This window comes from Chenopodium album, chromosome 8, assembly GCF_948465745.1.
Source record: "Chenopodium album chromosome 8, dcCheAlbu1.1, whole genome shotgun sequence".
Lineage (NCBI taxonomy): Eukaryota > Viridiplantae > Streptophyta > Magnoliopsida > Caryophyllales > Amaranthaceae > Chenopodium > Chenopodium album.
In genome coordinates this window covers 58,552,103-58,578,364 of record NC_137841.1, presented here as the reverse complement: position 1 = coordinate 58,578,364, position 26,262 = coordinate 58,552,103, and the positions used below count along the sequence as shown (strand labels likewise).

At 34.2% G+C, this 26,262-nt stretch overlaps 1 protein-coding gene and 1 pseudogene across 3 annotated transcripts; both read right to left on the bottom strand.

Moving 5' to 3' along the window:
* Window positions 1-4,337: 4,337 nt before the first annotated feature.
* On the bottom strand, window positions 4,338-5,639 carry LOC145643089 (two-component response regulator 24 pseudogene; annotated as a pseudogene).
* A 6,659-nt stretch (window positions 5,640-12,298) lies between these two features.
* LOC145641902 (ribulose-1,5 bisphosphate carboxylase/oxygenase large subunit N-methyltransferase, chloroplastic-like) lies at window positions 12,299-25,968 on the bottom strand. 3 transcript variants are annotated; one of them, XM_081692930.1, is made up of 15 exons: window positions 25,727-25,963; window positions 25,509-25,618; window positions 23,775-23,838; window positions 23,580-23,690; window positions 23,315-23,374; window positions 21,103-21,210; window positions 20,211-20,280; window positions 19,815-19,855; window positions 19,624-19,704; window positions 18,327-18,362; window positions 17,197-17,280; window positions 14,240-14,370; window positions 13,713-13,801; window positions 13,464-13,612; window positions 12,300-12,780 (listed from the first exon to the last, which is right to left on the bottom strand). In XM_081692930.1, the coding sequence occupies exons 1-15, from the start codon at window positions 25,841-25,843 to the stop codon at window positions 12,622-12,624; spliced, it is 1,410 nt and encodes a 469-aa protein (XP_081549056.1). In that variant the 5' UTR covers window positions 25,844-25,963; the 3' UTR covers window positions 12,300-12,621. The 3 variants fall into 3 exon arrangements, with proteins under 3 accessions (XP_081549057.1, XP_081549056.1, XP_081549058.1); XM_081692932.1 differs by lacking the exon at window positions 12,300-12,780 and adding an exon at window positions 12,809-13,156 and having other exon boundaries at window positions 25,727-25,968; XM_081692931.1 differs by lacking the exon at window positions 17,197-17,280 and having other exon boundaries at window positions 12,299-12,780; window positions 25,727-25,964.
* Window positions 25,969-26,262: the final 294 nt, after the last annotated feature.

Genomic DNA, 26,262 nt, shown 5'->3' with positions numbered 1-26,262 from the left:
AAAGAAAATAAATAGACAAGTGTCATCAACATATAAGATGTTTCACAAATTGTTAAAGAAAACTTTACCTAGGCAACGCTACCTCTTGACTCATGTTTGGGATAGTTGTCGCTTCCTTGTTGAACCGGGTGATGTAATCTCTTAGGGGTTCATCTTTTCCTTGAACCAACGACATCAGCTTGGTGGTCATTTTGGTACAATCCACCAGGGTAACGAAGTGTTCCATGAACATCCTCTTCAGCTGGTTGTAAGAGTACACAGAACCTTTTTGGATTTCGCCATACCACTCAGCTGCCAATCCTTCTAAGGTAGGGAGAAATGCCTTACACTAGACTGATTCCGTCATGATGCACAGCACCATGTGGTTTTCAAACGCTGACACATGGTTCTTAGGTGTGGTGGTTCCGTTATACTTGCAGCTGGGCATCTTTATCTTCTCCATCGGTTCTTCTAGAATCTCCCTGCAAAATGGGGAATCATTCAGAATAAACTGGATTCACGCTCGTTTCTCCCTGTCTAGGCTTGGCCCTCGCTCAGAGGCCGGCAACCTGCCGCGAGCAATTCGAACTTCCGGGCTTCTCTTATCCTGGGCTGCCTCATCTACACTCTACTCTCGATTCAGGATTCTGGCATCCATCTCTAGTACCTTCTTCCTCAGCTGGACCAACTCTACTTGCTCCAAGGTGAGAGTCATGGGTGTCGCCTTCCTCATGGCCGACTCTGCGGCTGTGGCTACTGGCGAGGCACCTGTTCCTTTGCCAAAGTTAGTGAAGAATGTTGTCATTGTTGTTAGTTGCTCCTTATTGCACTTAGTGAGATTCTGCAGGATGGTTGGCATGTTGACGGGCTGTGATTTCTGGGTTACTGGTGTTAAAATGATGGGTTCATTGTTCGTGCCTGTTGGTGGCATTCCGAACTTAAAAGAAGAATAATACCCTGCCGGATTTGCTGGTTTCGTCGCCGCTTTGGCTGCAACATGCGTCGATCCAACAGGGTTATATTTTTGGGAAATGCCAGATTTGGGTTTTTCGGCTGATCCTTTCGGATCGAGGGTTATTGATGCTTTTTTTGTGGTGTTTGGTTAGCGTCACTAATCTTAGAGATCGGTGTTTGCGTAGCTTCCTTTCGGGCCATGGCGGTCTGTCAACTAGTCCCTTGCTCCTTCTAGCGCCAATTGTTCCAGGTATGGATCCAAGGGTTCTGCTGGTATGGATCGAGTCCCGTCGACGACTTGCGCAAGGCAGCACTCGTAAACTGCCCTCGGGGGTAGCTCGAGGAACCCCCCCTCCGAAGCTCAAGTTAGGATGTGTTTATAGAGAGAGAAAGTGTACTTAGAGAGATAGAGAGAGTGTAATAACTTGTGTGTCTAGCCTCTTTTTCGTTGTACTTTGTCTTCTATTTATAGTTGTACGATCTCTTTTGTGGAGGGTCTCACTATGTCAATCCTACGGGCTAACTCTATCGGGATGGTGAGCCCCTCTAGTTGTTCTTCTAGCGATGAGTGTGCACCCTGGGAGCCGGATGATAGGTCAGCGGGAGCTACCCTATACAGTTATATTGAACTATTTTTCCACCGTTTAGGGTGTTTGCAATCCAATTATACTCTATGTTAATTTTCCTCATAGGGAGGACTTGCATAACTTCGGAAAATAATCTAAGTTAGAATTACGCTCGGTCACTGGCTCGTAAACTTGGTTGTTCCTTTTAGATTACTTTGGTTAGACGACTATGAGTTGGCGAATTACGCCGTTCAATTTCGGCCGTCTGTATGCGTTTATAAAGCAATGTGCCACTCAAATAGGAGATGTTCTCTGCGACGAATTCACCCAGATGGGCATCGCCGAACGCCATATCATACTCTTATTGGAGTAGACGAATTTATAAATTTTAATATCATCCGGCCATTAGCCTCATGCCTTCTCAAGACGTTCATTTATCCACTAATAAGTTTTTAACTTAGCTTATATTATCATAAGAGTAGGATGCCTGTACATTGTACAAGCGGCTCTTCAGTCATATCACACATGTATATAAAGCAATAAATAACAGAATTGAAAACATAAGGCAACTTTTCATTTATAGGCTTTTTATTTGCAAAAATTTACAACTCTTAGAGGTAGTACTTTTTTAAGTTGTCTACATTCCAAGTTTTGGGCAGCCGCCTACCGTCTGGAATTTCCAGGCGGTAGGTTCCATCTCTTACTTATTCATAGATCCGTTTGGGACCTTCCCAACTAGGAGTTACCTTTACTTGCTTATTGGCCCTACCGATTGCCTCCATTTTGCATAACACAAAATCACCAACTTTCAAGGGTTGTTTGAGTACTCTTTTGTTGTAGGCACGAGTCATTCTCAGACGATAAATCTCATGATGCAAGGGGACATTGTCCATGTGTTTCGGGAGTGAGTCCAATGTTAGCCGCATTGCCTCCCAGTTTGCCTCGTCAACGTATAGCATGACCCGTAGAGTCGACTCATAATGCTCGATGGGAAGGACGGCTTCAGCACCGTAAACCATGAGGAACGGAGTCTCACTGTTTGCCCCTTTTTGAGTTGTCCGGATGGCCCATAGGACATGAATTAATTCTTCTGCCCATAAACCACCGGCCCTTTCAATCTTCTTTTTGATGTCGTCTGAGATGGGTTTGTTGAAGGCTTCAACTTAGCCATTTGCTAGGGGTTGGCCGGCTGATACAAAAAAATGTGAGATCTCTTGATCTCTCAACCAATTCTAGAACTGAGGCATCTCAAACTAAGGGCCATTGTCAAAAACCATAGACATAGGTACCCCAAGCCGGGTGATGATATTCTTCCAAATGAAAGAGATTACATCCTTTGTCTTGATGTTTTTGACCGCCTCCGCCTCCACCCAGTTGGTGAAGTAATCAACAGCTACGAGGATGTACTATTTTCCGACTGGTGCAGGCGTATACGGACCCAGGATGTCCATCCCCAATTAGCAAATGGGACTGGGCTATGGATTGTCATCAGGTCAGTGGCTGGTTGATGTTTGAGCTTGCCAAACCTTGGCACTTGTCACATTTTTTAACCATCTCCATGGTGTCTGACTCAAGAGTTGGCCAGAAATAACCCTGCCGCCTGGTCCTAACAGCCAGGGATCTGCCGCCTATGTGGGAGGCGCAATATCCTACATGTAACTCTTCGAGAACTTCCTGCCCCTTTTCATAGGGTAACACACTTCAATAGCGGCTTCAAGAAACCGGTTTTGAAGAGTTATCCGTTTCTCATCTTGAAGTTTGTAGCTCGCTTTTTCATAAAAGTCGCTTCCTATGGTGAATCAGGCGGCACGCTGTCTTGCAGATATGCCTGGATGTCATCCATCCAGGTAAAGCTTCGGTCAAGTACTCCAATGGGATCTTTTTCAATAATAATTTATTTCTCCATTACTGCCTAAAAGACCGACCGAGGCGTATCAAAAAAAGCGGAGGATGCTAATTTTGACAGTGCATCCATCTTAAGGTATTTGATCATAGCCGGATGGGTGGCCTCATAGTCACCATGGTATTGGCTAACGACCAACTGTGAATCAGAGCAGGCATCAATATTTGTTGCCCTTGCCGCCTTACACATACAGATGTCGGCTAGCAGTGCTTCATACTTTGCCTAATTCTTTGAGGCCTGTACCTTGAACCGTAGTGCATACTCATACTTGTCCCTCTCAGGGGACTGACAGATAACGCCTGCACCACAGTCGTTCATGGTAGAGCTCCCGTCTACATACACTTTCCAAACTTGATCAGTATTCTCCGTTGCAAGAAAAAAGCGTTTCCACTTTTCTGTTGTCAGTTTTCAAAATTATCATGATTTTAATAAGTTTGACTAATTTTAAATTCATTATACGACATATATCATATAATTTTAAAAAAACAAAAAACCAAAAACAGAAAACCACAGTGATGTCAAACGAACCCTTAATTAAATATGTCGTGTTTTTTTTAATATTGTTTATTATCATTAAAATAATTGTTTAATTAATAAACAAGGAAAGGTTTAGATGCAATTAACATCATATTAATAGGGGAATATAGGTAAACAAACATTTTAAAGATATAATTGTCTTCACACTAGGTGAACAAACATCAATATTTGTAAGGATATATAGGTAAATAAACATTTTAAGGATATATTGATATGGGCATATAGGTTAATAATGTGTACCCTTCAATATATGAAAATGTGTATTGTTTAATCATAAGTGTGTTGATTGAAAGCTAAAAAAAACATATCAAAACTAGGAGTACAATATTTAAATATTAAATTACTAAACATAATTTACTTATTTCATTTTGTAGTGCCAATGCAAATTTCTTTTAGTATCAATTTTCGAGGCGCTTGAGTATGTTATCAATCTTCACAAAGTCCAGTGGTTTTGGAAAGTATTCATCTAAACCAGCTTCTACAAATGCTTGAATATCTGACTTGGATTCAGAACTTGTCACGCCAAATATTAAGCACTTAACGCCCATAGCTCGCAACTCTTTAGTTGCCTTCACGTAAAAGAATTAGTTTTAAAATTAATATAAATATTAAAAAATTAGTATTCATAATTAAGTAATAGTGCAAGGGTGATAATTTTACCCTTTGAAATTATAGTTCATTACTCTAATTGAAACTAGCCTTCTGGCCCATGCAATGCACGGTTTATTCATAAAAAAATTGCATTGAACGATGAACGAGGAAATATCAATATGTCGTTATATTTATAATGTGTAATCGAAAACATGATTAAAGAAATTTAATTTTTGGAACTTTGATTGAAAATGAGGATTAAATAAAGAAGGTGGAGGGCTAAAATTAAAGAGAGAAAAGGAAAAGGGTAAATTGAAGAGGAGAGATGAAGATGAAGTGTGCATGGAAAATGAAGTTTAAATTTAATGAAAGAATTAAAGAAAAATAGTGTAATAAAAAATTAATAATATGTAAAAAGACATGTGGCACTTGGGTTAAAGGGAGAAGAAGATAGAGAAGTGTAATAGGATAGAGACATGTGTCTTTATTGGTTATAGTTTTTAAATACTAAGTATAGATGGTCAAACATTAATTTTTTTTAATTTGAAAAATGAGGAATGAACCAGAATGCGATTATATATATAAAAAAAAATAAAAAAAAATCTTAAATATAAAGATTATTTTTATAGAATGATAATTAATATTAGGGATAAATACATATAATATAATTTATCTTGTATATAATGACTCAAATTTAATTATCTTATTCATACTATCAGCCAATTAGTACTTTATCTAAGTCATAATTATGCCAAAATGCTATATTAATTATAATTGTTTTATTAATAACCTTATATCATTTAAAGATATGTTGTTAACATCAACATATGTTATATGTAACACTAAGAAAGCCATTAAGATAATACAAAAAATATTACCTGAATCCCATCCATTATTGGCATTTCCATATCCATGATAATAACGTCAAAAGAATTGCCTTCAATGAAAGTGTTTACGGCTTCTTGACCATTTTCCACGACCTTGGTCTTAAACCCTTTAATGTTAAGCAACATTTCTTCAATCTTTCTAATGATAGCAGTATCGTCTACAACTAAAGCAGTAAACTTTTTTGCATCATTCATGCTACTATCTCCAACCGTTTTAGACATGTCTGAAAAACACACATAATCAAAATATTATTTACAACAACAATCAAATAAGTATAGGAGAATTATTAGAGGGTATAGCCTATACAAAGTATAATACATTTATCACATGAAAATGACTAAATTTTAAAATATATAAAAATTCACTTTCTAGCTTTAACACATTCATTGCTAGCTTGTATTACATATTAATTATCTTAAGTTAATAATAATGACATTGATTAGAGATTAACTCTTCCTTTTTTAAAAAAAATAAAATAAAATAAATGACACTATCTAACTATAGGGGAAGGGGGACTTTTGAAGAAAGATATTTAAGAATACCTCTTTGCCGATGAATTGAATAGAAGCATACTTGGTCTTTTTTATTGCTTTTATATTGAAATAAGTGTTAAGCACAAAATCTAGATGGCCTTGAGAAACAGAATCCGACGTGATACGATTGATTTAAAATAAAAAGTATGTTGATTTGATTTTATATTACACTCCAGAATAATATATTTTGTAGTTGTTATCAGCCTTGCATTGCATCTATCAAGATTTATTAATTAGACTTCATAACCAAAATTAATTAACTATATGACAAATAATCTAACTCTTGTACATGGATCACATAGATACTTTATCTAATTTGTGAACTGTATCAGATTGGCTTGACATTTTGTACATAATCCAAAGTGATTCAAGAAATCATTCATCTTTTCACAAGATTTTCCTGAAAAGTTTAAGTTCTTAACATTGTAACAAAATAAAATCTACAATATATGATCAAACCGGTCTCATATACTATATTGAGAAAGAAACTAGAATTATATGTATCCATTTTATCAACTAATCCTTAAGTCTTTATTGTATTTTGATTTATATTGATTTTTTTTTTCTATTTTAATTTTGTATCTTTAATTCATCCATGTATCTTCTGTCGTGATTATTGACCATATAGAATTAGTAATCTCATTGATTATGAACGGGGTGTAACCTTTCTGGATCAAAATTTGTGGTTATCTTGTCCCTTTCGGTAAAATCCATTAACGATTTACAAGTTTCTTAAAACTTTATTCCTTGTCCCTGTTGTATTAGTTAGGTTCAACTTTCAAAGATTGTCAAACATATTCACACATGTTAAAATAGGCACGCTTGAATTGACGCCTATAATCCTCCATGCCTATTTAGATCAATAACTGAGTATTTAAGATGACTTGAGTATTTAATATCAACTTACTATATATTTTTAATGGTACACTTTTTTTTATTTGAGTGGACTTGAAGTAGCATTTGTGATCAATATATATATGCTTATATTTGAAGACTAATATTAATTTTCTTGTTTGTAAATACTATAAGAGGAAAGGAAATAGGAGGGTGAGCAGAAAGACTTATATTAAGAAAGTCTTTAAAGCAAAGTTCAATGCATGCATTTACAAAAATTATAATAGTTCTAGTCCAAAACAAAATTTAAATGAAATTTCCATCTGGATCATTATTGCCCATAACTACTTATATGTCTACCTATTTATCAAATTGTATTGAACTTATCTACGAACATTTTTTTTTAGGTAAGAAAAAAGGAAAGAGTTAGGACCCCCTCCTCACGAGGGGTGATCCTAAAGCATCTGAGGTGAGAATGGGGTACAAAGCTGAAGAAGTACAAAAAGAAATATCCAATTTGTCGGTGACAAAATGGCCAACATTTGCAATCCAATTTGCTGCTGTGTTTGCTTCTCTGTCATGCCGAATTTCCCAATGGGGGAATCTGCGAAGTAGGATCTTGATATCTGCTATAATGTGATCAATCTGCCACGGGGTCGACCAAATACCATTCAATGCGTTGACAACTAGGAGGTTGTCCCCTTCAATTTGAAGATCTTGTATTCCTTGTTGTGCTCAAGTACTATAGTATGCAAAATTGCTTGCTTTTTATACTTTATACATACGATGACTATACGTGTATAATAAATTAATAATGTACTAAGGCTCTGTTCTTTTGAGCTTCTGGGAAGAGCAGAGCAGAGTAGGGGTCAGCAGAGTAGAGCAGAGCAGATTTCAGGATAGCAGAGCAGAGCCGAGCAGAGCAGATTTCAACATTATTATTAATACTATCATTAATGTTATTATTATTAATGTTGTTATTATTAATACTATTATTAATGTTATTATTATCAATGTTGTTATTATTTATTATTTTTTTTGAGGTCATGTTGTTATTATTAATACTATTATTAATGTTGTTATTATTATTATTATTGTTATTGTTATTATCGTTATTATTGCTATTATTATTATTATTACTATTATTATTATTATTAAAATTATTTTTAATATAAATAATTATTATAATTATTCAAAATATTAAATTATTATCATCAATACAATTTTAATTATTATTATTGAATATTAATTATTATTGTTGTTATTATTAATTATTATTTGAAAATTAAGCAGAGCCGAGCCGAGCAGATTTCTTTTGAGCAGAGCAGAGTAGAAAAGCTGTAAAGAACGGGGCCTAAATTTTGTACTTCGTAATATAATGTCTCTTTCCTCTTAAGTCTACATTCTGTTTTTTCCCCTTAATTATACCTCACTTCTTACATTCTTAACTTTTCAATAACTATTTAGTATAAATTCATGAACTTTAATAACTTAATTTGATTTTACTTATGTTTTTCATTGAGAAAACAACAACAACTAGCACTAAACAATTAAATCCTTAATACTAAAGATTTGTTCAACCTTCAACTATATGAACTACGATTTTGTCACACTTATAACTTCCATGGTCTAAGGTCTATCATTCTATCCATAGTTTCATGGTGTTGCACATTAGGTTTATACCTCGGATTGTTTGACCAATCTTGAGCCTCCCCTTTGTTCTTATAAACCGGTACTACAGTTCTATCCCTCTAATAATCTTGTTTGTTATCCAAACCTTGTTAAACAAGTATATTAGCCATTCAATACTAAACTTCCCTTTAAACCTCCATAGGGACACTAGGGTCAATAACTTTCTAATATTTCATTCATTTCAATGCCTTTTTTACTTTCATTATCTGACTATTCTACTTTCCATTGCCAAAATGCTCTTCTTTATAGTTCTGAATCTTTAATATAGTGATGTCTCTTATGACACAAACTTTAATACCCTGGCCTTGATATATGAGACACTAGACCTGGCAAACGAGTCATTCGGGTCGGGTCAATTTGGGTTTCAGGTAAGTTTTGGGTTAATGGTGATTTGGGTCGGGTCAGGTATCGAGTCAACACTTTGGGTCGGGTTGAGTTTGGCTCGGGTCGAGTTCGGGTCGGGTCATTTCGGGACGAGTTAGTCTTCGGGTCCGGTCAATTTGGGTCAGATCAATCTTCGTCTATGTCGATGTAGAGATTTGACCAATAATACTTCCTCCATTCTTTTTTACTTGACCCACTTTGACTTTTACACTATTCACCACCCATTATTTGACTGTCTCTTATGAATTTTTTTCAAGGAAAAACATATTCATGTGAAGTCTAGTTAGAATCGTCTCAATAAGTACTATCATAATATATAACTTTTATAATTTTTACTTGTGGAGAATTTTAGTTATTGATGATTAAAATTATGCATTGACAAGCGTGATAAATGAAATAGGTTAAGTATATTATAATTATCAATAAGTATAAAGTATAATAATTGAATATTAATAATATATTCATTAGACGATTCCAACAGTATTATATACACAAGACTGTATTGTTTCATATATAAAGTCACTAGTGGAAAAAAAATTCAATATAACACTTAAAAGAAGAAGCTAAGAGTAATAATAACAACAACAATGTTCCCAATCAAATAGAACTCTTTATGAATTACAGATAGTAAATTACATGCACATATCAATAGTATAATACACACAATACTATAATGTTTAATTTAGGTTATTTTCGATAAGTGTTTATTTTGGTAAAGTAATTAAGCTCTAAATCAGTTAGATCATTTTGACTATTTTTTAATTTTGGGTCGGATCATTTCGAGTATAGTTCAGGTCGATTCGGGTTTCGAATCCGTTCGGGTCAAAATCCAGTTGGGTCACTTTGGATTTCAAGTCACTTCGGGTCAGGTCAGGTCAATTTCGATTCGGGTCAATTCGGGTATCGGGTAAACTTCGAGTCGGGTCAATGTGGGTATCTGGTCAAGTTCGGGTTAACTCCACTTTAAGTCGGGTATAGGTCAAGTCGGGTCAGCTGTGTGTTCGAGTTAATTTCGGATTTATGCTTTCGGGTCAATTTCAGATCACGGAACGGGTCATTCGGGTCGAGTCAGGATTGCCGGCTCTATTAGACACTTCTCTCTATTAGTCAATGATGCCTCAATTCACAAGCTAAGCTAAGGTCAAATTAGAAGAAGATCCACACAAGCTAAGCTAAGAGCACTCACACTAGTGAGCAAAAAAAAATTTGCTCTCTCTAGCCACTTTCTCTCTCTTGCTAACCATGATCATTTTTTGTGAGCAAATTTTATCCCACTAGTGAGCAAAAAAAAAAAAAATTGCTCATCAATCTCTCTCCTACTTTTTCACATACCCCACCAACATTTCTCTCTCTTACACATCACCATATTATTATTAATTATGTTTTTGGTTAAATGAAGTTTTAGTGCTACTAATTACAATTATACTATTATTTAACTTAATACAATTATTAAATATTAATTAATAATATTGAATTTTAATCGCTAAACAATTATAAATTATAAATCTCACTAGAAATGGGAGTAAGAATAATATAGAGTGTTTTTGTGATTTTTGAAATCGTACCAAAATATGTCAAAATGGATCTCTATTTGTAGAGAAAAAAAATTTATAACTGTTGATGAATTTTATTTTTTTTTTTAATTATAAATCGGCCAAAATAGCCGTTTTAAATTAATTACCGTTTAAAAACGGTAATATTTGCTGATTGGAGGAAGAAGCTGACAGGGACATTGGAGAGTTGCTGGGCCCCACTTAGTTACTATTCATCCTCAAATTTGCTCACAGGATGAGCAAAATCAGAAATGCTCATGAGCATTTTTCAATATGCTCATTGATGGGGAACCATTTTTAACAAATTTGTTCACCATTTTTGCTCATGAGCAAAAAAATGCTCACTGATGTGAGTGCTCTAAGCTAGTGTTTTAAAATATTGTTTTGCCTATTTAAGGTAAATGACACCCTTTGGATGTCAAAGAAAAAAAAAAAGGTTAGCACATGGGACATGATTTTAAAGGTGTGATTAATTGAAATTACAACCCATGTCCAAGCTAGAAGGAACAATTGTTTGTTGGCATTGAGCCACAATTTTTTGCCTCTTTTAAATAACGACTATTTTCTTTGGTGGAATTTCTAGAGCAATATTACAACCAATACATTGTCACGATAAAAATAAAAAGTTGTTTTAGCAAAATAAGAAGAAAAAAAAAACATACCAACAACGTTGTTTTTTTTTTTTTTGGAACGGGAAGAATAATATCATTAAATAAAAGCCATACGGCATCTACAATAATAAGGATCTGTAAACCACAAATTTAGAGAAAATATCATAACTTTTACAATCAAAATCATAACTAATTTGCATATTTGGCATAGCTCATACTCCACCGCTTCAAGCTTAACGCGAACAATGATTTTCGATGTCTTTGCATCTTTCCAAGTTAAGACCTTCGCAATCTGCGCTGATGTTTTGATCGACCAGTTGATGACAAATCCCAGACCCATAGGAATCCAAATCACCTTCCCAATTATTATAAGAACCCTAAAAATAAAATTCTCATCCATAGATGAGAATCAAAATCCCAGAAAATTGGGACAGACTCTCACAGATGGAGAGAACAAAACAAAACAAATAAACCAAAACGTAAAACAAAACAAAAAACTAAATTGAATCAAAGAAAAAGGGTCGGAAATAGTCTAATTTCCGAAGAAATTAGACTATTTCCGGCCTAAACGACCAAGAAAATTAAAACCCTAGAAAAGAGAGGAGAGAGGAGAGAGAAGAGAGAAAAAGGGGCAACTACCAACAACATTGTTATAATATTGTTTATACTCGTATGGTTTTACCCACTTAATTTTTTACCTTTCTCTTCTACCTTCTAAAATCTATTTTCCAATGGATGGTAATCTAGATACAATCTAGATACCAAAGCCTCTATTGGTTATATAAATACTTTAAGTAAATCTCATTAGTTTGATAAATTAAACAAATTATATAATAAAAATCACTTAAGGAATAATGTTATGAGAGAATAAATAGTGGATGTGGATAAGCCAACGAGGTAAGAGATAGTGGCGGAGTTCGTGAAGAGGTTCACCTTTGTAAAAAATAAATAAATAAATAAATAAATAATAAATAATCAAAAAAAAATAATAATAAATAAATAAATAAATAAAACTATATTAATGGCCCAAGATAGTGCGAAGTGATGTAGCAGTAGGAAAGGAGGAAAGTTGTAAGAATATTCCCGTCGTCTCAGAATTGACTGAATCAACATTGCACACGTGCCAATGCACTAGTTTGATTTTATTTTTACATAATTAAACATTAATGAAAATTATTATAAAAATTATATTATGAAACTTCACATTAATACCTATCTAACAACATATTTTATGATAAATTATGTTTTTATTATGTTAGTTAAAAACATCGTAGGTATGCGGGGATGAAGGGAGTACAATTTAGTGAAAATCAATAAAACAATACCACCTCTATTACCAGATAATTAAACAAAATTAATATTCTAGTCCCTATCAAATACATACATAGCTACACTTTGTTGGGGGGGGGGGGGGGATACAAACCTCTAACAAAAACAGGACCCCTACCCTGAAACAGGGATGAGCACGGACCAGAAGGGAAGTAGAGATGTACAAAATTTTTCTCATCAATCTCCATCGAACAGGTTGGTTTGATATTAATTGGAACCTGAAGGATAATTTGGGTCACTCAACTTGTGGCTGTACTCATAAAGGATTTATGATGTTTTTCCTTGCTCTGGATACGACTGACAGTAGTTCTTCAACCATGCAGACACAGATCTCAGGACACGAACCTCCCCAGCGAGAAGATCTTGTGCCATTTTTTGTCTGATAGCAAACTTCCTACAGTTTCTGGGTTCTAGCATATGCAGTGACTGTAGGTACGATATAAACATCCTCAATCAAACAAGGACAATGAAAGAAGAATAGATCAAAAAACTTATATCAGAATGCATATGCCATCTTTTTATTTTTCTAAAATATCATCCATTCCTATCAGCAATTTAAACAAATTAGCCCTGCTTTGGCCACACAATTTTTGTTAATAATTCCAGGAGACCCATAATACGTGAAAAGACAGCATGCTGCAATACCATTGCAACTACCCCAGTGTATTGCTAAAGCCAAATAAAATTGACCTTTACAAACAGAAAAAAATCAATTTTAACTTGAGCGTTGAAAAACTAATGATTGGTGCTTACCATTTAGCAAAATAGTTGTTCAATATCTACCTACCACGTTAAATTAAGCCTGATGCAGAAGAGATAAGAAAATAGCAAATGCAGAAGTATTAAATATAAGTATATAACAGTGATCAACATATAAGATGTTTCACAAATTGTTAAAGATAACTTTACCTAGGCAAGGATGTGAATCGTTAGAGGAAGAAAAGGAGATAGATTGTCAACCAGAAAATAATGCTCAATTAAGAATTATGTTGCAGAAGGGGATGATAGAATGACAACCAGAAAATGATGCCTAATTGAGAATTCACGTTAATTGAAGGACTTGTATCAATCTGGTAAGCCTTTGTAATTTTCAGTCATCTTGTTCTTACCTTAATTGACACATCATATTCCTCAATCAACTTATTGATTAGCGAGAGCAAAATCTCATGTGCTCGTATCTCCAAGGTCCTATTACCCAAAGGACGCCGTGCTAGCCGGCCATCATGTTGAGCAGCTTCGACAACCAAGTCATTTAATTCTGCATGTCAACCACTGATCAGAAAGTGTCTGAAGGACAGAATAATATAATTTACAATTTTGTCAGGCATGAACACTTAGAAAGTAGATATGTACGATACCTTGAGAACAGGTACAACACAAAATACGAGCAAATGCACGAAGTGATTGTGGAATTCCCTTCCCTTTTCCTCTAGACGACCTTACTTCCCTGTAACATAATGAGTTACAGGGGAAATGCAGATAAGCGACAATAATATATAGTTCAATAAGCAGTCCACATGATAGTACAGAACCCAGATCAATATTGGAAAACTGAGAGCTCAGCAGGGTTTTCATCAAGCTTGGTCAGAAAACGTGTTGTATATAATTGGCCAATTGGGAATCTCAATAAGAGCAATGAGATAATTTTAAAACATGATACCAAGCTATACACTTTTATATACAATGTCAAAAATGTCAATGGTACTTGTAAAACTATCAGTGTAAAATAAAAAATGTTTATAATCTACTAAATCTAGACCATTACTTCAGCTATCCAACTAGACTTCTCTTCTAGAACTCTAGCTTATTACAGTCATAAGTAGTTGATTGGAAATTGAAAAGTTAATGACACATAAATAAGAAAGGACCAAAAGATTATACTTACTTTATCACAAAAGACGCCCCAGAAGGACTGAAGTTTGCATCCTTGACTTTTGACAAACAATGCTTTTGCAGAATATCCAACTTCATTCCTCGTAGATGATCATTGTAAGGTATATCAAGGTGAATGATAACCTGAAAATAATAGGTGTTACACAAGTGTAAATTTCACTTGACAGCATCCTTGCAGTTAAGCATTACAATATTAGTCCAAATTTATGCAACACCATGATAATATCTGGGCAAGTAATCATTACTTTCTACATAAATCTAAGGTGCAAGCCACAAATGCATCAACATAAACTAGGAGATTACACAGTTCAAATATTTACAAAGAACAATTGACATATTAGAGGCACAAATTGATACTGCACTGGGTGACAACAGTATAATACAAGGAGAGAGATAAGCATTTAACTGGTATTCAGAGAGTAAGAAGACAAAGAACAGATGAAGAAGCCTTTGAAGCCCTCAATGGAAACCAAGATCCTAACAAGAACCGGTCAAAGGCAGGAAATGATACACCGTTCATCTATTTCTAGCAATGCCGAAAATGTCACTGCATTAAAGCCCTTGCTCTATAATCTCAGATATGTTGTTCATAGCTCCAAGTTAGAAGTTTTGGACTTTTGGAGTGTTTTTTTTTTTTTTGTTTTTTGATTCAGAAGTAGGAAGGAGGTTGGGAGGGGTTGGTACAGAATAAGGGAAAATTTAAAACTTTAGTAACAGGAAACTAGGGTTGAAAAGTAAAATCCCTCTCAGGCAGTCAGAAATTTAAACACATGCAATTACAGACAAGCATCCCCTATTGTGTCAAAGTTATATTAATATGAATACACAACCTTTATTCAATAATGTTTGTTGGACATTACTTATATAGGATGCTTTAAATGTCTGCATTCTATATTCAAACCTTTACAGTTGCTGCAATTAATTTCCAAGTAGTATGTGATCACAGGCACTAACTATACTCCCTCCGTTTTCTTTTGATCTTCTTGTTAGATCCTGACACTATTGACAATTTGAAAGAATTTTTTAATTCCCAATATACATGATGAATATTGAATACATAGTCAAGTGGGGTCTTGTTTGATTCGTTTCAATGAATACTATATTTTTTTTATCAACACATTATTAGAGATATTAATAATCAAATATGTGCATTGACAAACGTGCACACTGCACAGTCAATACAAAAAGAGCAAAAGAAAGCGGATGGAGAACAAAACAAGGGTAAAAGCGAATGTTTTATTTATTTGACTAGTACCTAAATATGGTTGTTCTGTCAAACATGTATTCATTATACTATTGTAGTAAAAAGCAAGTATCCCTAAGGATGTTTTATATACACCCCACCCCACCCCCACCCCCCCCCCCCCCCCCCCAAAAAAAAAAAAAAAAAAAAAAAAAAAAAAAAAAAAAAAAAAAACTATGGTTGGATCTAGGGATGTTTCTAACATGAGTTCCTGATTTTTATTGTTCCATGCAATTGCTTCAATTGATGCACATATGTGACATTGAATTTTTTTTGTGTCAACTACTCAACTGCCCCTCTTCACCCTGACACTTGACCACCTTACACATTCTCTTGTGTATCCCTGCATTATAAAGGTAGAAAGAATGGCTCTTGACAACAAGGGGTAATAGAAGTTTAAAATTGCTGAAAAAAGATGTTATGAACAATGGGATCTCTAGACTCCAATGCAAATATTACTATGTTCAATCAAACCCTCAGCAATCACAAGTTAAGGTGTGAAATGGAACAATAACTTTATGTTCCATGACGTATGAACAATAGTACTGCATCATCATATATAAGTTGTGAAAGGGTAGCAATTAGCCACTCTCATAAATTTTACAAGGACTTCCTAAAACAGGGTTGGTAATCAAGGAAGAGGGTATACAATTCAATAGATTCTGGAAATACAATTTCCAAGTGAGTAACACACTTGAGCTAATGAGCTTGGTAAAAGATAGTCCATAATCCATAGAACTGGGACTTCAAACTTCAATGCATCCATTTCCCCCTATTTTGGATATTGATAATAAACCATTATTGACTCGGACTATGCCTTATACATCTCCGCATAACAATTATGGTGAGAATTAATCAAAGATTAAAAATTAATCAAACATTAAATAAAAAGGCACTCTACCAAAAGTCCAAAACATCCTTATCCTCGTTGTTTAAAACATGTTTTGTAACTTTAGCTCCAAAACTACTTTAAAATCTAGGGGTGCCGAGGTGGCATGTTTATCAGTGAGGATATGATAAAAATAAAAGGGCTTCTCAAGTGAATAAGAAACACAACCTTGGGGCCTTGGTCTTATCATCAGCAATATCCAGACCTTGGATTTGAGATTTCAAAGATTGCATGCAAGTTGGATGATGAATTTTTTTAACAGTAGGGAGGGATTATATAAAATGACCGTCATTTTCCAACCTTGCTACTCATATTCTTTATTTCTCTGTCCTCTAGTACAACATGGACATGTCATTAGATTTGACAAGGTGGCAGATTAGCACATACCAATCAGCCATCCAATATACTTCCTCTCATTACACATAATGTATCTTAATCTAATAAAGGAAAGCCACTCCGGATCATTGTTTTAAGCAAGGAAAAAATTCACAGTTTTTAACTGAACACACCAGACAAAAGAAACAAGCACAGAATGTATCAATGAGATTCAGCCAAACTGTTAGCCTTGTTCTATGGGTTGGAGAGGAAAGCCTTGAAATATGTCAATACATAAATTTGAATCCAACGCAGGTCTACAACTGAGAGTTTCGGTGACATACTGACATAAAAAGACAGCGTTAAACAAGTTGCAAAACAAAGTAATTACAATATAAAGAAGCATCAGCATCAACAACTAGGTTAATTCCTAGTAAAATTACTGAGATGAAGTGCAGTAAAAGACATAGGCTTCTATCTCTAATCAAATCTGAAAACTAACCTGGTCATACAAGTTGAATGGAACTGTAAAACCAAAGTCTAACAGAAGTGTTGAGTTCGGAAACCTTCCATACCGTATCAAAACCTAAAAAAATTGGGACATATTGTAATTTATTAGCTCACAAACATTCTATGAACCACAGAGATTCAGAAAGTGGAGCAAAGGAATAATGTCCTTTTCAATAGTTTTTTACAAAAACTTGTTACACCCAATATGTCATGTTACGAGCTTACAAGATAAAACAAGTGTCACCCTATGAGGAAGCCAAAACATCAATCACTTCAAGAGTTCAAGTCTTGGTGGAAGTGGGGAATTTAAAGATATGCATAAAATTAATCGGTTAATGGACAGAGTGACAGACTAGTAGAAGCGGATGCAAGAATTATTGGATGAGTTGGAAAAGTGTTGAAAACAATTTGTAAAAGTTCAAAATATATTAGGACTATCACTATTGAGAAAAGGAAAAAAGAAAAAAAAAAAAAAAAAAAAAAAGATAGCAGCAGAAAATTCATGGTTTGGAGAGTAAGAAAGCAACAAAGAAAGCAGAGGATACGTATTCACTAGCTTGATCCAAAGCAAGAATATTCCTATCTGAAACCAATATATAAAACTATAAAAGTACAAGTACAACAACAACGACAACAACAAAGGCTTAGTCCCAAAAAGTTTTGGGGTGGGCTAACATGAATCGTCATAAGGAATCGTACGATAAAAGTACGAGTACAAATCCGACGAAAAATATCTGAATTCAAATGGGAAGCAGGTTAGATTTGGAGGCAGCATAGAGTCCAACCCAGACCTGAATCTCTCTCTCTCTCTCTCTCTCTCTCTCTCTCTCTCTCTGAACATAGAGTCCAACCCAGACCTGAATCTCTCTCTCTTCATGACATCTTTTTGAACATGAATTAGAAACCTAAGTTAAAAAGGAAATATAATTCTACCACTACTGTTGCATAATGGCATTCAGTAATCTTAATATTTACAAGGCTAAAGATCCCAATGAAGCCTCAAAAAAAGCCACTTTGAGGGAGGCACTATGCAACAGATAATTATGCATAGTTGCAGACAGGACTGCTCAAGAAAGACAAGACATATTGACGTAATATGAACTAATAAAGAGATTCCTTCACCTCTTCATCTGGAGCATAATCTCGATCAGCAATGACCTGAAAGATCAAAATTAATCAAAAAGTAAGAATAGGAAATATCTTTGAGGAGAAGCATAATAAAACATTTAGGGATTATGAATAATGGAATACTCAAGTAATGGAAGGCTTATAATATTGAAACTAAAGGTTTGCTCAATTGCTCATTTGCAATTTATACTATATGACCTATCCATTGCATAATCCCTAAAAATCCACAAACTGTTCCAGCCATGAGAATTAAAAAAATTACACGTGGTTGGACTTCCGTCTGCACATCAAACATTCAAATGCCGACTCTATGAGATAAAATGTGCTTCCTCCATTCATTTAGTTGGAACATTTGAAAATTTACACTATTCACACTAACAATTAACCTTCTTTATTGATTAATATGTTGGGCAAAATATAGTCATGTGGGATCTTGTTATATTTGTCTCAATTTATATTTTCACAATATCTAATTTTTATATCATTTTAGTCATCTATATTTCAAGATACAAAGGGTTAAAACTATGCATTGGCAAGCGTGAAAAGTTAAGTGTTGCAACTAAAAGTGAACGGAGGAAGTACATCCATGAAGGTACAGCTAAACTTGTCGATAATTTCCATTTTTGCAGGCTACACACACATTACTCATCAGCCATATAAAAATAACATTTCTCTCTATCCAAACTTTAATGAATGAGGAACAGAGTTCGTTCAATAATCAAAATCTTTTTTGAAACTTTATTGACTCATTAGAATACTAAGCTCAGTAGTTAACTTACATAAGACAGTAGACTACCAAATAAAGGGCCCTTCAAAACTCCAAAAGCAGCTAACAGTGACAACTTAATACTTTTTGGGGATAAAGAACAGCAAAATATCTATCTAATTTCACTTCACTTATATTATTTCTTTCGCATGAGTTCATTCACCAGTCTACTGATAGTAAAACAAACAAAGAATGTGTCACAAATAGAAATTGATATAAAGATTAAAAAAGGAAAGAAAAATTATCAACCAGTAACCTAAAGGAATATCAGAGGTGGAGATCAGAAAGAAACTACATTATTACATTTTAAAAAAAAAAAAAAAAAATCTTAATGTTTAAATTGAAAAGAAGTATATGCCCAATGAAGGACCGCCTTAAGGAATCAAGAGAGCATATGAGATCTAAATAGGACAAGCTGGACAACAGCGCCAGTTGCAACTGTGTGATTACTATATAAAGCATAATCTTAAATTGGGCAAGCAAGCAAACAAGAAGTCATCTCTAGGTAAATTTAAAAAGTCCTACCTCTGATGATCTATCTTTTACATCACATAATACAACGGAGTCGGAGGTTCCGTCATGATTTAAAAAGTCTGCAAATGGAATCTGCAGAAACTCTTTAGTAATTTTGAGAGATGATATCAAGACTAAGACGGATGATACATACATATAATTTGCACAAGTACTTGAATCCTGAATTACTTGAGTGACTATACCAGCGATTGTCCCTTCATACTTTCCCAAGCTCGAGATGCAACTGAAAGTTTGCAATTTACAAAAATGGCATCAATAATAGGACCATGCAGATCTTTGTGGCTTTTTCAAGCTGTTCAACCGCCACATGCATAATGCATTGCCAAAGGATACATTATTGCTACATAAACATCTAACTAAATGACTATCAATTTTTATTTTGTTGGACTTTAAACAATGAATTCTGCAACATACTTTATACCTTGTAATAAATTTTTAACATGATAGTGTCTACAGTAAAACTGAGTGATACATTATTTTCACAAAACTACGCAACAGTGCTATTATCAATTTATCTGTTAATCACAGCAAAGAGAGATATAAGGCAAGCAGTAATTTATTTGAATATATCCACATACCTATACCGTAGGCATGTTTAAAGCTGTCAAATTGAACATCCTCAAATGCATCAGGAAAGCGGTCAAAAACCTGAAACGTATATATATAAAATAAATCCTTCCCTAATAATGGGTCATATGTGATGCAAATTGACAGAATAAAAGCAAATATGGAGAATATGCCACGGACACAGGTAATATCATCCAATGCAAACATTAAATCACCTTCGTTTTTGTGTTCTAGTCACTTTCCATTTAGGTCTAATTATTTATGTACTCGCATCTACTTTATTCCATTTTTAAAAACTCCCTTTACTATTTACCCCTCTTACCCCACAACATCTACACCTTTCTTACACCAACCCACCTTTTTTATTCCATCTCTCATACTCTACAGTCTACACCAGTGTTTGAAAAAAGTGCGGGCGCTGAGGCGCAAGGTGATAGGGGGTAAGCGCTTATTTTGGCCTCGGCGAGGCGTTTTAATTAGGCGCACCTGAAGCAAATTTCTGCCAATTTTTTTTACTGTTTATATAGTGCGCCTCACTTCAATGAGGCGCGCCTAGGTGCTGCATAACCCTTATCGCCTCAGCGCGCCTTAAGCTTTTTTATACATTGCTCTACACTTATTTTCTTATACCCACTCACAATTTTCGATGTTTCTTAATTCTTTTATGTACCGATAATTATAACAGAGTAGAGTAAAAAACGAAGGTATTATAAGTCCTATATTAATATTAATAAGTATCAAATATACTCGTCTCCCTAAGGCAGTAATTTGCCAAACTGTAAATGGTCTTGTAAATTGCAAAACATACTATAATCTTCAATTAAATCCTGATTGGTGACCAATCTAAAGCCTACTAGCGTAGAAACCATTCATAAAAGTAATAATAAAAAATAAAAAGCTTACTGGTTTGATGACCAAATAGTCTTGTTTAATTTGAGCATCATGGTTAATTGTCTCCTGGTACACTGAACTTTGTCGTATCATCTCTAGTTCTGTTTCACTCCAAAATATCTACAAAATGAAAAAAATAAATAAATAAATAAATTTTACATTCTGCATTCACTATGACACCGATCATCCATAGGGTGGGGGGAAGATGTACTATACAACATGGCCAACCTAGGAAGTAATCAATTATGTACTTTCACATAACCTTAAACACACACACACACACATATGTATATTTAGAAAGATGGAGGAGCATTGTAGCAATACTACAAAATTTGATTGCTAAATGAAGTCACCATTTTTTAAGTAGCGCATAATTGCCGGTTCTTTTCTATGGGTAGCTATTGAGCAATCCAAATTGATAGCCCACTTAACAAATCCTTTATCTACACTAAAAATATGCTCTTTAGGGATGCAAATGAACCGAGTCAGGCAAGCCAATGAATTAAGCTAAGTCTAACTAAGATAATCCAAATTGTTTTTTTTTTTTTTTTTTTTTTTTTGGAATTTTTTAGATCTTTTCAACTGAATACAACATAAGATTAACAAGAGCCACAAAGATACAAGAATTTATGTACATGTTTATAGACAAAAGTAAAATAAATATTTAAATACAACTGAGTCAAGCCTGCTTTGTTATATGATACCAAATGTTAGGCCGTAAAGCATTGTCACATGCATAAGATGAATGTGGCGAGATGCGTACTTTGCGATCGATGTGTGGCCATACAAGAAAGGATCGTTTGCGGAACGAGATAATTAGGAAGAAAGTAGGGGTTACATTGATTGAGTACAAAATGAGGGAGAATCGCTTAAGATGGTTTGGTTATATAAGGAGACAAAGTGAGGCTCCGGTAAGGAGGCTTGAAGAGTTGCAAAGTGTTGGGATTGCGAGAGGTAGGAGAACAACTAAGAAAACTTGGAAGAGATGATTGAGAGTGATATGAGTGCTTTGGGGATTGAGGAGAATATGTAGTTGGATAGGGCGGCGTGAAGGGAGAAATTCACATTAACAATGTGTCATGATTGTATATACTTTTTAAAATTTATCTTTGTATTTACTTTGATTATTTTACTCCATTCGTGTTTTATGAACTACGAGTATATTGATTTCCTCTGCTAAAGTTTTCCCAACCTTAATGTTTTTACAACAACATTTTTACCACTCCTTTAAATCTTTCTTAAATTTGATTCTTAGTTCTCTTATAAAACTCATGTGGTATAGATTAGCCCTCAAACATATGCCTAAGAGAAGAAATCGAGGTCAAAGGCAGGAAGAACACTTACGAGCATTAAATTAGTGGTTTTAGGGGATGGCAGATGCTGATATAAGGAAATAAGGAATCCTATTTTTACATTATTCATTTTATTTAAAATTTGATTTGAAAAGGCAGAGCTTTAGAAGCTGATTGACAAAAGATATTTCTTGAAAACAAGAATAAGATTCAACATACTTACGGGTCTCACGAAGAAATTTATTAAAAAAAAAAAGAATGAAGCCCAAACACAATGCCTCAGGAAAAAGAAAAAGAAAAAAAAAAACAAAAAACAAAAAAACAAATATCATCCGGATCATAACCAACTACCTAACTTAATGTAAACATTGGCTTGTTGCGCATCAAGGCATCAATTTCAGTAATGTAATTAATTGGACCACGTTACTTTGTAGTTGCTCAACTTTAAAATAAGGTGATATTGTCAGACAATAATGGACACACCTCCAACAATCACATATACCAAAATAGGTTGGTTTTAAAAAAAATAAAAAATAAAAAAAAAATAAAATTATTCACATAAAATTTAAGGTGAACTAATAATGCCAAAATTTTCAATCCCTGCTAATACAACAAACCCAATCCAATTGTTATATATACACAAAAAAACACAATTAACTAGTAAACAACAGAACTACCCCTGTTGGATGATAACAAAGTACATAATCACGAGAAAACGCTCCTACAAGATTAGTTGTCAAGTAATGAATGTACATAATACAATACACCATATTTCTTTGTCAAATGGTGCAACAAATTATATGAAATATGAAAAAGATGCAAAAGAACAGGGAAACAAATTTCAAGGTGGAATCAACAATAAAGTGCTCTTTACAACGGCACACAACCCATTTATAAGAAATAACAAATGCAAGAGAAAGAAATGAAATTACCGTACTATTCAGCTCACCGTGCTGAGGAAGACTAGAGATGTAAGGAGCCCATTCAGAGCTCTACCAGGAAAAAAAAAAAAAACAGAAAAATATCATATCAAACACCAACTTAATTAAGATTCCAAAATAAATATAATGAGTCTTTTTATCTATCTATCTATATATATGCACTTCATCTATTCTTAACTAATTGCATTAACTAACTTTTAAAACATTAAAGATAATTCTTCATCCCTGAACTCATTAGTTGGATATTAAGCCATACCTGACCTTTTTTCTGCTCAGCTAGAATAACTACTGCAAGTTTTGCAACAGTCCCTACTGTATCAGCAACCAAGGGCTTAATTTCAGGAAGGATATCATCAGGAGATATTTGCTGTCAGTTCAAAAGTGACAGGATCTTGAGAAAATTTAGTTAATAGTATCCTGGACGTAATACAACTTCCTCCACAACATTTACCACTATAAAAGGAACTTTCAAAAGGCAGTCTCCAGCTTGTATGCTCTTACAAGCAAACAACGACCTATAAGGGGGGAAAAAAACGATTACAATGTGAATAGTATTTCCTACTGGACAGAATAAAGTTTCAATCAGCCTTATCATCCCCTAAGTTGAACCGCATGATTTGTTTTTATTTAACTTGACAGCTAGCAACCACATCCATTGTGCAGATTTACACCATTTTTTTGAAATTCTGGAAAAAGAACTTAATTCCATTAACCACACTCATGGAATAAAATTAAAACATCCCATTGTATTTATAAATGAAATTCTAGCAATCCATGGTATGAAATTATGAATTGCTCCCTGGTCTGTGTGGAAGTGGGCTTGTTGTGAAGCTTGTGCCGAAAATTCTTTTATATTTCACAATGAAGATGAGTCAAATAACGAGTTTTGGAAGCCCGCACTTCAAAATACGTCATTTTGAAGTTTGGAATTCAGTTAAAGCAGCAGTAGGTAGCATGCAACCCACTCCTACGACACGTATCCCCTTGTTAGGGCTCAAAATTATACTTGTTAAGATAGCTTAGTGTTGATATGAAATTATGAATTTTACAAAATTTCATGTGCACAATATATAAAAGAGTAAATCTAACATGATAGCATACTAACATATACAGGGTGCACAAGACCCAATATTGCACAAGTTAATAATTTTGTTGTAAAAGGCGGTGGTTGCTTGGATACTTAAAATAGTAACTTTAACGTCATGTCCTCTCCATCAAAATTTTTACTGGAGAGAAAATCTTTTGCACAGTATGGAGTAGATTTGAATTGATTGCAACTGATTATTTACTACTTCCTCTGTTTTTTTTTACTTGACCCGCTTTGACTTTTACACTATTCATCACCCCTTCTTTGGCCGTGTTTTGTGAATAATATGACTAACATATTCATGTTTGATCATTTTGAATTTGACTAAATAAGTACTATCATAATATATAACTTTTATATTTTGTAATTATGGAGAATTAAAGTTATTGACCGTTAAAGTTTTGCATCGACAAGCGTGATAAAAGAAACAGGTCAAGTAAAAAAGAACAGAGAGAGTAATAATTACTTACTTTTTACTAATTGGCATCTATTTTTACTAATTGTTCAGTATATCTTCACTGAAGTATAATACGAAGTATGTTAATGTGGAACTCATTTTAACAGATTAAAACTATCTTTACAAATCAAAACTCATAGAAAGAATACCTTATATATACACGGTGCAGATAATTATCATTGTGCACCCGATGCACAAAAGATGAGCTGCATTTGTTTTAAATTCTTTTCAGTTACTATAAGTAGTATATGCCAGTATAAGTATTCTCACCCCCAAAAAAATCGATTTTGCTCTTAATCCTATTTTTCCTACAACTAATGAACAAATTTTAAGACAAGCGGCACCGCCTATGAACCTAAAATCCGAACTCTTCTTCATCATTTTCCGATTTCCATCAGTAATAATTACAGTTAAACAAGAAGAATTCGGAAATTCCACTACCATCAACTCATTTTCCTAAACAATTAACAAAACAATTCAACCATTTCTCGAAAACTACTTCATATTAATGATTACTACTTTCGTCTCCCAAACAAGATTTTCACAGCATTTATATCAAATTCACAACAAATTCAAATCATAACATATACTTAATTTTACAAAAATCAGGCATGAAAAAATTGAAAGGAAGAAAAATGAACCTTCCAAAATCAGAATTTCCAATCGAAAGAAATTGAGAAATCTGAACTCCAGCTTTTTTCTCCAACCATGGCATAAAATCATCGCAATCTTCGTCTCTACACCTCGAAACCTATCAAATTGTAAATTTCAAAATTCGGAAAAATTATGTGTTGATTATTCAGATTGAAATCTGGAAATTGTAAGCAGAAAAGATAATTGGAAGAAAGAGATGACGAACCTTGAAGCTGTGAGGAGATACACAGTGCTGAAATTTGAAGAGAAGAAGATTAGGAGAAAGAGTGAGAATTGAACGTTGGAAACAGGAGAAATTCAGCGCTCGCGTAAATGAAAGCATTGTCAGCTAATGTATTCTAGGCTTCTAGCTGTTGACTCTACCGTCTATACGGTGAGTACCCGATTAGATATCCGATAGGCACTCCCTTTTTAGTTTCTACTTCGTATGATCGTATCTACAACCCTTTAAAAATGGGAAGTTGAGAGTGATTAAGAGTTTTGGCAAAACTTTGAGAGTGAATAGTAACTTGAAAAGGAATAGTGGTGTACCGAAAATGCCCCCTTTTATTTTTCAGATTTTCGAAAATGCCCTTACAACAAGTCTTTCTTTTAGTCTTTTTCTTGCTCCAACGTTCACTTTATCAGCTATTCTTTCTCTATCATCTAAATATAATTTCTCACTTCCTTTTTTCCTGCTCGAGCTTTCATTCTTATAATTTTTCACTCCCTTTTTACTTGTTCTAGCTTTCATTTTTGGTC